Below are 15,312 nucleotides of genomic sequence, written 5' to 3' on the forward strand. Positions count from 1 at the left end.
CCCTTCTGTGCAGCCCTCCTCCTTCTCCTGGCCACTCCCCTCCCCTCCAGGGGAAGGCTGGAGCAGTCCTGTTTCTTCTACCCTTCATCTAACACTTCCTTTTGCCAGCAAGACTCCTTCATGCGTATTTCTAAGAACTCTGACTTGTTAGGTACATTTTCATTTATTGTTTTAATTTGTAATGTTCACATGATTAAAAATACAAAAATATGCTGGAAAACCTCCCTCCCCCTGCTTCTTCCCCTAGCCTCGTTTCCCCAAAACACAGGTCATCATTGTAGTTTATTCTTATATATTCTTTATTTGTTCATGCACAAGTTAGGTCAAATAGAAAATTTGTTTTACATTTTATTAAAAAAAATTTTTAATGTTTATTTCTGAGAGACAGACAGAGACAGAGTGCGAGCAGGGAAGGGGCAGACAGAGAGGGAGACACAGAATCCGAAGCAGGCTCCAGGCTCCGAGCTGTCAGCACAGAGCCCAACGTGGGGCTCGAACTCACGAACCGCAAGATCATGACCTGAGCCGAAGTTGGACGCCTAACCGAGTGAGCCACCCAGGCGCCCCTTGTTTTACATTTTAATGTCAAATACAGCACTTTATACACACTGTTCTTCATCTTGCCTATTTTTTTACTCTTTTCTTTCAGTATAGGAAGAGCATCCTCACTCTGTTGTCCAGCCAGGTGGTGTTCCTTTGCGTGACTATACTTCAACTGTCTCAAACTAAAAGAATTTGAGTGGTTTCCTGTCTTTTGATATTATAAATAATGCTGCAGTGAACAGTATTGTATGCACGCCATCAGACACATATGCAAGCATTTTTATAAGATCAATTTCAAATTTATGGATCAAAGATGGTAATTTTAACAGATATCAATATATTGCCTCTACAGTGATCCTACCAATTTCCAGCGCTCTGGCAAATTATAGGAGCATCCCTCTCCAAAATCTCCACGAAAGTGTAGGCCTTCAGCTGTTATGAATGGCATGCTGTTCACTTTTAATTTGTATTTTTTATCATTATAAGTGAGGTTGAACCTGTTTTCATGCATTTGTTTTCCCTCTGCAATCTGCTGTTCGTGACCTTTGGCCATATTTCTATTGTGTCACCTGTAACAGATATTCAGTGTGTATTGACATTTTCAAGTCTGGCAATGCACATTATTCCTTGTACTTCTTAATGTTTCTACCAATTTCTGGCAAAGAAATCAATGGATGTGCTAAGTTAAGAAATTAGTACAGTGGAAACGTACCTCATTTACTCTGAGGAAAATAAACCCATTTGAAGAACCAAGTATGAAATACTGATGAATCTATTTTATCTCATGAAAATTTAAGATGAATGGAAAATACAAAGTGACATTACAAAACAAAGACCATTGTAGTCACTACACATAATCTTAAAGGACAGGTAAATATACATATATCTACACACACGAAACCAAAGCAATTAATGACAAGAAGAAATAATAGTCTCTGGAACAGTCCTCCCGCCCCTCCACCTACCCTATGCTTCTAAAGTCTGCCCTCGGCTCATGCTCCACATTCTTCGAGGAATGCATTCCTCGTTTGCTTATCTTTCTTATCAGCTGGAGTGCAAAGAAGAGACACCGGTTGATTTCTCCTCGAACAATGGTCCAGGCACAGCTGCTGTACTCTTGGCTTTCCAGGTAATCGTGGATCCTTTGGAAGTACATTTTAATCGGTAACCTAACGTTCTCACTCCCCAAGATGCTGCTGTCCTGCTGTGCTTCCAGGCCTGTGAGTGTTTCTAGGTATTCCAGCTGTTGATGAAGCTCAGTGAGGAACTTCTCCACGTGGCTTTCCTCCCAACCGCCCGAAGAAGTATTTGCCCTGAAGAGGTTGAAGATCTGCTGAAGCATCTCGTGAAGAATGGCCAGTGCTTGTCCTTCCTGGTACTGACGAGGATTCACAGACCGCTGGGGAAGCAGGAAGTTTTTCCTGTGTGGCAGACACTGCTGAATTGATGAGCTTTGCAATGTACTCAAGAGTTTTAAACTCTCTCTGTTTACTCTTTGTTGGAAGAGAGCCAGTTTCAACTCTAGGGAGAAGATAGTAGAAGAGGCCAACAGCACCGACACAATTTCAAAGAAATGCTTGTTAATCATGGTGAAGGTCAAATATGCCACTTATCTCTGGGCAGACTTAGGAAAGCTCCAACTTTAGTGAATGTTTGCCTTTCATGCAGCTCAGATTGTTCTGGAAGGTGTTCTCTTTTGTTGGTTTTGTTTTCTGATGCTGTCATTACTCCAAGATTACATACTGGGTTTTCTGGTTCCCTTTTCATAGTGTTTATGGGACATTTCCTCCACTTTCCCCATTGTGTTGGCTGTTTAACGAAGTAACCAAAAGAACTTGATTCATTGTATGTGTTCCTTGGATAATTACAGACTAGTCACCCAATATGATTTTCTATTACTCTCATTATGTATTAGATACAAAGTTTCACTCAACACAATATGCTTTCTAAATATTTAGTCAAGCTTATTAAAGTTCTTTTATTGAGAGTATTTTTTTAAAGGAGTACTCTTTCATGGAGTAATATTTATCACAGGCTTAGCAGCACCTATAGGGTGCTTGGACAGGGGGTGGGGGGACAGGGAATTAAAATCTATACAGACTACTAAATTTAAAAACTCAAGTAGAACTGTAAATTTGTGCAAACGCTTGAGCAAATTAACCTTAAAATATGTATGAGCAATCTAAAATTGTTTTTTAATGTTTATTCATTATTTATTTTTGAGAGAGAGCGAGAGAGAGAGCAGGTGAGGAGCAGAGAGAGAATCCCAAGCAGGCTCCTAACTGTCAGTACAGAGCCTGACATGGGGCTCCAACTCCCAAACCATGAAATCATGACCTGAGCAGAAACCAAGAGTCGGACGCTCAACAGACTGAGGCACCCAGGCATCCCAAATTGTTTTATATCTTACTAAAGTAGTTCAATATCTAAGTTTCTAACCTATGAAAGTAATGTGAATCAGAAAAAAATTAGCAAAAGAAGGTCATTATAAAGTTATTACAACTGCAGAATATTAGAAATGGCTTATAGGTCCAATAATAGGGAAATGGATAAATAAATGTTGGTATATCCATATAATTAAATGCCATGTAATCATTATAAATGATAAAGTTATATGTGAAAAGGTTGGGCAGTTGGCTGATGTACATTCCCTCGGATACCACTAAGTATGGTAAAGCAAAGCTACTATCTTTACATTAATAATGCCTCTTGAATTACAAATACCCAGTTCCACATTTTAAGTCCTCCCAAATATGCCTTCAATCTACCTTTCCAATCTTATCTCCCACTGTTGCTCCAAATATAAGGTAAGGGAAACTGAATTCCAGATAAAGTTAATGACTCACTATTTCCTTAATACACCTAGCAGAGGTGTGTGTGTGTGTGTGTGTGTGTGTGTGTGTGTGTCTTCTCTCTCAGAAATATCACCCATTGTGTTACCTCCTTCACCTCTAATATGTGTCTGTGCAAGGACTAAGGGTTACTTCTTTAGGATGTAGATTTCTTTTACGAAGCTATAATCTGTCTTCTGGATCCTCACAGCATTGTATACCTTTTTAAAAACACTTTTCTTGTTCTGTCTTATGCATGGCTATATATTTTTGTCACATTTACATTTATGTGAGTATGTAAGTATGATTGTCATATAGCAGGGTTACATCTAACCATGTTGCTATTTGTTTTCTAATTGTTCATATGTTTTTTTCCCTTCTTTTGGATTGATTTCAAAACATGATTCCATTTTATCTCCACTATTGGTTTATTAGCTTTACCACTTTATTTTTATAGTGCTTTCTCAGGGTGTAAAATATATGTCTTTGGGGTGCCCGGGTGGCTCAGTCGGTTAAGCATCTGACTCTTGATTTCAGCTCAGGTCATGGTCAGTTTGTGGGATCGAGCACCATGTGGGACTTTGTGCTGACAGTGTGGAGCCTGCTGGGGATTCTCTCTCCCTCTCTCTCTGCCCTTCCCATGCTCGTGTGCTTTCTCCCTTTCTCAAAATAAATTTAAAAACTTAAAAAATATTAAAATATATATCTTTATTTAGCATATTACAATTTACTTTCAAATAATATTACACATGGCTTAAAGGATATCACAATATACTCTTCTCCATCCACTCATCCTTTGTGCTCTAGTTGCTAAACATTTTCATGTGTTTTAAACCCCACAAACATTGATACTATATTTATTTTAAATAGCCAATTATATATTTTAAAGAGATTTTTTAAATGAGGAAGACTTTCTTCTATATTTACTCATTATCATACATTTACCAACATACCATTTCTGGTGCTGTTCATTTCCTTTCAGTAGATCTAAATTTCTATTTGCTATCATTTTTCTTGAATAACTATTATTATTCTTAAATCCTTTAATAATTCTTGTATCTCAGTTCTGCTGGTGACATATTCTCTTGGCTTTTTGTTTGTCTGAAAAAGCATTTTGCCTTCAGTTTGAACATACGTTTTTGCTGAGTATAGAATTCTAAGTTGAGATAGTTTTTCCCTCAGTACTGTAAAGATGTTGTTCCATTGTCTTTTGGCTTGCACGATTTCTGAAGACTGCTGTCATCTTAATTTTATTTCTTTTGCATAATATGTCTTCTCTTTCCCCAACTGCTTTTAAGGTTTTCTCTGTACCATTATATTTCAGCAATTTGATGATAATGCGCCTTGATGCAATTTTCTTCTTGTGTCTTCTATTACGAGTTTCCTAAGCTTTTTGAATCTGTGAGTTTATAATTTTTTTTAATTTACTTATTTTTGAGAGGGAGACACAGAGCATGAGCGGGGAGGAGGGAGAGACAGAGAGACACAGATCCAAAGCAGGCTCTAGGCTCTGAGCTGTCAGCACAGAGCCCGATGCAGGGCTCAAACTCACGAACTGCGAGATCATGACCTGAGCTGAAGTTGGGCGCTTAACCAACTGAGCCACCCAGGCGCCCCGATAATTTTAATTAAATTGGGAAAAGTTTCAGACCTTATTTTTTTCAACATTTTTTATCTCCTTCTGGGACTTTAAGTACAGATATATCAGACCATCAGTATGATCATACAGGCCACTGATGTTTTGTTCGTTTAGCTTTTTCTCTTTTATTTTTGATCATTTCTATGGCAATGTCTTCAGGTTCAGTGATAATTTCTTCTGCTTTATCTTATCTGAATGTTAATCCCATCTAGTATATTTATCACTTTAGGTAGTATATTTCTCATCTCTAGAAGTTTATTTTGTTCCTTTTTGATATCTTTCATTTCTTTCCTCATCACGTTCATCTTTTCTCCTATCTTCCTGAGCTTATGTGGTTTATATATGATAAGTGTTTAAGCTTCCTTCTCTGCTAATTCTGTCATTTGTGTCATTTCTGGGCCTTGTTTCATGATTATCTTTTCTACTGCTTATGGGTCCTATTTTCCTATTTCTTTGTATGCCTGATGGCTTTTGGCTGGATTCAGAACATTCTAAGTTCTACATCATGGGTACTGGATTTGTTAAGCCCTACATATATGGCTGGGCTTTGTTGTAGGACATAGTTGAATTACTTGGAATCTGTTTGATTTGTTGGGGGCTTGTTTTTCAACTTTGGTAGCATGGATGGAGCAGACTTTGTAGTCTAGGGTAATGTCATCTCACTACCAAGGGACCATCCTTATAAGGACTCTACTCACTGTTCCCTGTACTAGTAAGTCTTTGCACTCTGGCTGATGGAAGCAGGAGATGTTCCCAGCCCTGTGTCCACCCTGGGGATAGTTGGCCCATTCCTTTTTAAAAAAATATTTATTTATTTTGGGGAGAGCACAAGCAGGGGAGGGTCAGTGAGAGGGGGACAGATGATCCAGAGTGGATTTTATGCTGAAACGTTGACGGCAGTGAGCCTGACATGGAGCTCGAACTCAGGAACAGTGAGATCATGACCTGAGCCAAAGTCTGACGCTCAGCCCACTGAGACACCCAAGCACCCACGCCGATTCCTTCCTGAGTATTCTTTCCCCAGTCTTGAGATTCTAAGTGACATGGACACTAGGTATTCTTAACAAAAAGTTGTGTGTGCAGGGCACGTGGGTCGCTCAGTTGGTTAAGCGTCTGACTTTGGCTCAGGTCGTGATCTCGCGGTTCGTGAGGTCGAGCCCCGTGTCGGGCTCTGTGCTGACAGCTCAGAGCCTGGAGCCTGCTTCAGATTCTGTGTCTCCCTCTTTCTCTGCCCCTCCCCCACTCACATTCTGTCTCTTTCTCTCTCAAAAATAAGTAAAAACAAACAAAAAAAAAAAGAGTCGTGTGTGTGCATGTGTATGTGTACATGCACTTGAGTGTGTGCCTGTACACACGCATGTGCATGTAGAGGGTCACGAATGACATATGAAGCCCATGAAATGGCAAAGACTAGTGTGTGGGTCCCTTTTGTCTAAATCTAAGGATGGTATTAAGGGAATCTACTGCCAGCTTATAATACTTCAGAGAAAAACAGTGGAAAAGTATGACAATGAAAAAAAAGTGCTAAGTCTTAAGTATCACTGATTCAGACAAAGTCTTTGAAAAAAATAGAATAGGGGCACTTGGGTGGCTCATTGGGTTAAGCATCCAACTTTGGCTCAGGTCATGATCTCACAGTCCATGAGTTTGAGCCCCACGTCAGGCTCTGTGCTGACAGCTTGGAGCCTGGAGCCTGCTTCAGATTCTGTGTCTTCCGCTCTCTGACCCTCCCCCGTCATGCTCTGTCTCTCTCTGTCTCAAAAATAAATAAACATAAAGAAAATTTAAAAAAAGAAAGAAAAAATAGAATAAACTACCAGTGGCAATCTATCTTTCACTAGAATGGACTTTGTAAGTGGTTTTTAAATGTGCTCAAATATACATTTTTATCTATTCACCTTTTTCCCCACAAATTTATTTAACACTATTGTCAATCTAAAAAACATTAATGCTGCAAAAAAAACCTCGCGATTACCTCTCTGTGTTCAAAACATACCACAATAGCTCATTAGTAAGAAAGGCATTAAATTTTTTTTTAATGTTTATTTATTTTTGAGAGATAGAGACAGAGCAGAAGCAGGGGAGGGGCAGAGAGAGGAGACACAGAATCTGAAGCAGGCTCCAGGCTCCAAGCTGTCAGCATAGAACCCGATGCAGGGCTCGAGCCCACTAACCGTGAGATCATGACCTGAGCTTAAGTCCAGAACGCTTAACCAACTGAGCCACCCAGGCGCCCCTGTAAGAAAAGCATTTTACATTTAACCAAAAGATGGCAGCATAACATCAATTACTTAGAGCCTGGTATCATCTTGCACTGTTGGCAAGAGAAATCCAAAAGTTCATGGCACCTAGTGGTCTAATAATGTGTGGTCAGCAACACATTATTACTTTGACAAAATGAATAGTTCCCATAATGCATAAGATCATTAATTACTCTAAGTCATATGAAGATACTTGCTGGTTAGTATTGTGAAGTCTTTCCCTTTTCTTGCCTTGATCGCTTTAATGGACACTTGTTGCTTCCTGACTATTCACAGACATCACTTCTCCCTTTCCTAAGGGCTGTTGGTCAGCACAACCTGACTTCTCTGCATGCTCTCGGGTCTTGTGCTTCTGGCCAGAGTCCCCATCTGATACATCTAGCCCTCATCCAGGCTACTCACTACCTCACTTTCCCTGGACTCAGTGATTATTTTGAGCATGGTCATTTGTCACAATGATCTCAACACACCTCTGCCCCCTTTTTCTGAGCATCTATTTACAAAAATTTAACCATATTAATTTATCTGTCATCAGACGCTGTTAGTTAGAAGTGATCTTAAATGACATATAATCTCTGCTTCGTATACCTTTTCTGAAAAATCCAGTCCTAAAACCACTATTTGGGCAGAAAAAAGGTAAGAATTGTGCCAGCAGAGGTGGGGATGCATGGTAGTTCAGAGGGATGCCAGGGCTCAAAGAGGATGAGGCGAGCCTCCATATGGACAGCTGACCTAGCATGGGGTGTTGGAGCCTGAGAAGAGTAGAGTATCTGTGGGGGTACAGTTTCTGGAAAGAGTCATAGCCTAAGGCGAGTGACTTATGGAGGAAGGCAAAGTTCTTATGGAGAAAGTTTCAAAGTACAGCCATAGAAAATACTCAACAACTTTATTCTCTGTTTATTTATAAAAGTTGTATATATTTAAGGTAAACAATGTGATATTTTGGTATACATGTACATTGTGAAATGATCACTATAATCAAGCTAATCAATGTATCTATTACCTCAACGGGGGCGCCTGGGTGACTCAGTAGGTTAAACAACTAATTTCTGCTCACGTCATGATTTCATGGTTTGTGAGTTCGAGCCTTGCATTGGGCTCTCTGCTGTCATTACAGAGCCCACTTTGGATCCTCTGTCCCTCCCTTTCTCTGCTCCTGCCCATTCACATGTGTGCTCTCCCTCTCTCTCTCACAAAAATAAACAAACATTAAATATATATACCTCATATAGTTCGTATAGCTTACCTAAGTACTTACTAGTGTTAATGAGCTAAATAGAGGAATAGCCAGGCAGCCACATCAAAATGCCTAGATGCCATACTTACTCAGAGGATCAAAGTGAGCCCCATCAGTAATGGGACAAATTGAAATCATGCACCATCCCATAAGATGCAAATCAAAATAACAACATCCCTTCTGCGCTATTTCCACCAATGTAAATAACTTGGATTTAATCATGAGGAAATATCACTTAAACCAAAATTGAGGAACATTCTACAAAATAATTGCCCTGTAACAGTTCAAGGCTGTGAAAGTCAAAGAAAGACCAAGGAAACGTTCCAGATTAAAGGAGACTAAAGGGACCTCCGGTTTCCAGTTCCGCAAATGAGGAGCTTAGAAGGCATCACTCTGTCCTATTAAGTAAAAAGCTAAACACACTGAAAAATCAATCACTCTTTTTGGATCCATAAGACAGAGGAAGACACAGGGCAAACCAACGCCCCCCAAATTGGAGAGAGAGAGGCCGGAGAATCCAGGGACTAACAGTTTACTGAAACAGAGACTCATGAGCAGAAACCATTGTGGGAAACAGTGCGGGGGCAGGAAGCCTGAACTGTAATTGGCAGATTGCTAGAGGTTCCGTGAGACTAGAGAATATGCCAACTGAACACAGTGTGATTCTCAACAGTGTCCATTTGCTATTAAGGATATTACTGGTACAACTGGACAAATCTAAACATGAAGGCTGAGTATTACATTCTTCTAATGTAATGATGTTAATTTCTTAATTTTGATGATGACGTTATGGTTATGCAGGAGAAATGTTCCTGCTTATAGGAAATACACATTAAAGTTCGTGAGAATATTGGGGCATCAGACTGGCAGTTACTCTGAAATGTTTCAAAACCAAGATTCTCTCTCTTATATTGGCAACTTTTGTGACTAGTTCAAAAGGGGGAAGAAGTGTGTGTTTGCATGTGCATGTATTTTTTTAGTGAAATTATTCATTTTTGAGATGTGATCACTGAGGCCTCATAGGGCAGAGTACCCTTCTTTCTCCATACTATCATCGCCTATGCTGGTTTTTTGTCCCCTCTTCACAGTTTAATTGAGGCCAAGAATGGCAAAAATACAGGGAAAGAAAAGGCCACCACTCTGCATTATGAGTGTAGCATGATGCTTAAGCTCATGGGCTCTAAAGTGTGACAGCCCAGCTTTACTATCTGTTTGCTGTGTGCTCTTAACCAAGCGATGAACATCTCTGCGTCTCCATTACATCAATGTAAAGACAAGGGTAACAACAGTATCTCATGCAGCTGTTGTGACTTCTGGTTGAAACAATGTGCTTATCACAGTGTTTGGCAGATGCTTCACACTCAATACATGATGTTAGTATGTTATTTGTATGAGGTATGACAGTATCAATAGATTGAAACACTCTTTTCCATTGACCCCCGGACAAGTACATTCAACATAGCTCTCCCAAGCTCAGTCTCCGCTCAGTCCCCTATTAATCAGCCACAGCTGAAAATAAGATGAAGCCTATCTTCCATCAGTGTTTTTTTTTTCCCAGTAAATGTCAATTAATCCAAAGAAAGAAGGATCAAGAGGGTGCATGCTCTAAAAGCACTTAGACAACATGTAGTGGTCCTCATGACATTAATTCAGTCAACAAATTTTTATTAATTGCTTATTATCTTCTTGTCACTGTTTAGGCCTGTTCAGTGGGCCAGTGATAAAGATCCCAGGAATGAAGCTTAACTGGATTAGGTAGGGTGAGAAGGGAAAAACAGTGAAGTATAATCAAATTGTATAGCATGACATAAAAGTAGATCAGAATAAGATCAGTTGGGAGCATCTTCTCTTTCTACTTATGGACTGCCTGGTTGTAGAACTTCCATATACAGAACAAGAAAGCCAGGTAGCCTAAGATCACCCCCTGAGGCACACCAGGGTCTAAGGAATGAGTGGACGAGGATACCACAAAGGGAAATAGAGTGTCTGGATCAGTAGAAGGGAAAGCGGCTTTCAAGAAAGAAGGGTAGTCTAGCAGTGTCCCATGCTGCCGAGTGGATAAGCAAAGAAAGTACTTGAAAGCATACATTGGTGTTAATGACATGGAAGTCATTAGTGACTTTCGTAAATGGAATTTTCAACAGAGCAGTCTGGGTGGGAGCCAGATTTCACTGCTTTTAAGATGAAATGGAAAAAACAACGTAGGTGATGCCAACAAAAGTCTGATCACTACATGGAGGAGAAAAACCAAAAGAAAGCAATAATGGAATATTCAATCTTGGAGGGCTTTGATATTTTATTTTGGTTTTTGAGGTGGTAATGACAACCTGTTGACTAGATGAGGCCAGTGGAGAGAGGAGAAAGAGATGGAACTCATGGCAGGCTTGGTCTTTAGCAGGAAGGATGGAAGAAAGACTAGGTGTCAATATAAAATTATATTGACATATATATATATTTCATATTTAACATATATGCATGTATTACTTGACTAATATACCTGGTTAGTCACCAGATATATAGTGCATAGTTGCTTAGTCACCCCTAAGGTAATAATGACATCAATTTACCTTGCTTTGAACAAAAGCAGAGAAGGTCCACAGTCCATCCAGGATTGGGACTTTGCCAGGTGGTATTCAACTGAATGACAATGAAACAAGGGACTCTAAGATACGAGAAAGAGAGCAGTGGAAGTGTTGAATTCTGGAACTGATAACAGGCGAGTCTGGATTATACCTAAATGATCAAGTTCAGGGCAATATAGTCCACCTACACCCCTCTGATCATACTTCACAATTGACTTCCTATTTTCTCTAGTCTTCGTATTTATACTTGGTTAGATAACAATGCTACTTGTGTATCCACTCACATGGCAATATCCACTTACTTAATATATACTACATATGAAATACTTCTCGTAAAGCTTTATGTATTTGTAATTTATCACCTCCTCTTTTCTTCCCCTCACCCCCAACCCTCAGCAGGATTCTTCGGTAAAATATTGTAAAGCAACAGAGACTCTTAGCACATCAAACATATCAAAGTCATAAGAAGTGGTCCAGATAACAAGAGAAAGATTTTTGCTACATAGGATCCTTTCTGATAAAATTAAAAGACCTAAGCTTTTCGGAGATCAACAGGAAAAGATACACCAAAGCTCTTCAAAGATGCAGGCAAATATGGGCATCATGATTTTGAGAATATTTCATCACGCAGCCAGGAGTGAACTGGGTAATTGGGCAGGGAGGGGACAAGAAGTTTAAGACAGAGGGAAAATGAAGGGCAGAAGAGAGAGACAGAACCCTGTAAAACCATGAAAGATGGTCTCTATAAACTGAAAAGCATCTCAGTGGGAAAAGTTAAGAAATTGTTTGCATGTCCTCTGAACTCCAAGTATGTTTACTGTTGGTTAGTGGGAGAATTGTTTTCTTTCTAGTAGCAAACAACATCCCCATGATTGTCTAAAATTTTTATTTAACTACCATTATCGCACGACATGCTAACTAACTTGGATGAAAATTAAATAAAATTTTTATTTAACCAACACCTACAACTCTATGTGTAAGGCGTTACTTTTGGCAAACTCTAAATATGAATTCATTTCATTGTTCTATGATTTAAGTGCTCTTACAGCTCCCATTGCACAAAAAAGGAAACCAAGACATGGGCATATTAAATACAAATGTTGTGCAGTACTAAGAGAATATATTGAGATTATTTATAATCTTTATAATAGGCTTGAGAGGTAGGTCTTATTATCTCCACTTTAAAATGAAAAGAAAAAAAAACACCTGTGATTTAGAGAAGTTAAATAACATTTCCAACCACAGGGACTTTCACTTCTGATCATGAGGGACTTACAGGTCAAGAATTAACCTCCCAGAGTAAACAGCTAGAAAACTAGACAAAATATAGGCAACAGCTATTTGTAGTCACTGGATGAAAGGCAGCAGAAGACTGTGGTTCCTGAGAGATGGGAAGCAAATGAGGCTTTCTAATTGGAGGCAATTTCTAGACTGGGCTCCAGGAAGGAGGATCCTCCCTAGACAATCTCTCTGAGTTGAAGAAACAGAGATTAGAGTTTGGGGAGGTCAAAAACAGCCAGAACTTGCAGAGCAGAGCACCCAAAAGGAGGGAGCTAGTTATGGAGAGAGAGTTCCAGAAATTTTCAGGGGGTACTCTTGAGTCCTTGGTGAATACTGACCTGTGCACACATCAGGTGAAGCCCAGTAAGGCTCAACAAGTATAACGTTCAGAGGAAGAAAACAAACATCATGGAGCTTGAAGCCAAAGAATACATTCAGGGTTGGAAATCATTCCAAGTCCCACCAGCCACCTAGGAGAGACATTCTTGAATCCATAGGGCATTCAATGAAGAACCCCCAAAAAGTCACTCTTAAATATGAGGCTAAATTAGTCCTAAAGTAAAGCCTAATCAAGACCTGTCTTGAAAGAGCTTAAGAACAAGACTGGAAAAAAACCAACTCATCTACAACCAGTGACTGCCTACAGAACAAAACCCAAAATTCTTTAAAGAAATAAAACAAAATCCAGCACATTAAAACATAAAACTACAATGTCTGACATTCCATATAAACTATTAAACCTATAAGGATATAGGAAAATGTGTTTCCCGTATTCAGGAAAAAAAAAATGAGTCAACAGAAATGGACTGAGAGATGATGGAATTAGCAGAGATATTAAAGCAGCTACTCTAAATAAGATCCACAGGGAAAATGAACATAAATACAATGAGAAGGGAAATGGAAAACAGAACAAAAAACTGAACCAAAGAGACACTCAAGACTTGAAACACACAGTATCTGAAAATGTCACTAGATGGGATTAACAACCCAAAACAAAGACACAGCAAAGATAGTTAGGTCATAAGTAGAATTCAAACCCAGCTCCACGTGACTCTAAGGTATTATCATGTTCCCTTGGTGCTTCTTATTTTACAGTGCCTTCAAAAAAAAAAAAAAAAAACAAAACCCACAGCTAACAACAAAAGTAGAAATATCATCCAAGGAGAGGTTTTGTGGGTAGAAGGGCAAATGTAAACATGTCACAAGGAAGAGAACAATTCGAGCATCAAGACAGACACAGGCTCATATTCTAGCTCTGTCATTTAGCTAGGTGAACTTGTACAAACCTCTACAGCTTTGAATTCATTGCCTCATCTGTAAAATCGGGATAGAAAGATAGCCTGATATATAACAATATATACCAATTATTGAGATAACATGTGAGAAGTTATTTATCATCCACTTGGCACACAGAGACATAACTGTTTTTCAATCGCTAGTAGGGGAGAACCCTGAAATTCTTACCTGGGTTTAAGAAAGTACATAAAAATCAATGATTGAAAAGTCTGAACAAGGCTCAGGAAAAGCTCTGTTCTCTCTCTCTCTCTCTCTCTCTCTCTCTCTGTGTGTGTGTGTGTGTGTGTGTGTGTGTGTTTAAGGGAGTGGTCCTGGGTGCCAAGAGGTCCTGGATCCTTTTGCACCAAACTTTTGCCGCATCTAAATCTAATGCGCCAGATAATGTGAGCAAACATATTTCTTCCAGAATAGTATACAATGTCTTAATGGATGCTGCTCGTTTGACCTGAAAAAGTTAACAGGGATTCTACGTGGAAATCATTACAGAAAAAGATCTGCCAAAATATATATTTTAGGAAACGTGCCAGTCAACTTCACATTGTTGTAATGAATGCTGTCTTGTTTCCTTGGAACAAAATGTATTTGAAAGAGTCCGTGTCTTACGCTGAGATAGTCCTGGCTCTGAAATAGCACGCGAGCTGCACAGTACTTGGAGAGCCAGTCAACTGCAGTAAGCCGCCATTTTGGTAAATTAGGTATGTAACAGTAACACCGTAGACTAGTTACAAGGATTAAATAAAGTAACATATATGAATTGCCTAGTATTAGTAATTTAAAATTAGTTTGCTGTCCTTCTGGAGTCCTTTTTTTTCCCCCCTCCAATTCCTATTTATTTTATTTGATATGAAATCTTCCTGATACGGGAACTGAACTAAGGTTCCAAACCACTGGTCCCTGGTGTCAACTCTCTCAGGTTAGATTTGTCACTTCTTCCTTTCCTGAAGAAACATTTGATAGACCAAAAGAGACAAACACCAGAGAAGCCACTGTAACCACATGGGGCTCTGTCACATTTGGAATTCGTTACTCTCTGAGTTTTGAGAAGAACTCAACCTGCTTCAGTCCTTGGCAGAGCAAAGAGAAAAATAAATCAAAAGTCTATAAAATAGTAAAGAGCTATAAACTTTGCCCTTTGCCTTCTTACTCTAGCAGACATTTTTCAAGGCTGTAAGCAATATCAAGTGACACGGTTGTCTAAAATCAATACAGCTACCTGTGTAACGACCAGAAAGCAGATATGAACAAGGGTGCCTGAGCTGGTCCAGGGATTTGATGAGTTTGCTGAGTAACTTAGTCTGACTACCTGGTCACATATTTCTCTTGACACAGTGAACAACTAGGACCAGAGGGATGCCTAGCGGGAAGGCTATGGCCTAAAAGACTTCCCACTAGTGGGAAGTTTCCAGGAAACTCTTAGATTGAAGTATTATCAAAAGATCAGTGAGATGGGAGAATATCATGTGATCTATGGACTGCCATGCCAGGAATCTAAGTTCACCTCAGTTCCAGATAAAGATACTCTTGCGGCCTGAGATAAGAATTATTGCCTCAAATAAATAAGATGTTCTTCTAAATAAATAAATAAACTAAAAACTAAGACAAGGTATCGCTGCTTAAAAAAAAATCTTATTAAAGGTGCAGT

General features: G+C 39.3%; 1 protein-coding gene across 1 annotated transcript; it reads right to left on the reverse strand.

The window, feature by feature from the left end:
- Nucleotides 1-1,422: 1,422 nt before the first annotated feature.
- Nucleotides 1,423-2,306, reverse strand: LOC125916992 (interferon epsilon-like). Its single transcript, XM_049623256.1, has one exon. The coding sequence runs from the start codon at nucleotides 2,129-2,131 to the stop codon at nucleotides 1,505-1,507; it is 627 nt and encodes a 208-aa protein (XP_049479213.1). The 5' UTR covers nucleotides 2,132-2,306; the 3' UTR covers nucleotides 1,423-1,504.
- Nucleotides 2,307-15,312: the final 13,006 nt, after the last annotated feature.

This window comes from Panthera uncia, unplaced genomic scaffold (genome assembly GCF_023721935.1).
Source record: "Panthera uncia isolate 11264 unplaced genomic scaffold, Puncia_PCG_1.0 HiC_scaffold_1380, whole genome shotgun sequence".
Taxonomy (NCBI): domain Eukaryota; kingdom Metazoa; phylum Chordata; class Mammalia; order Carnivora; family Felidae; genus Panthera; species Panthera uncia.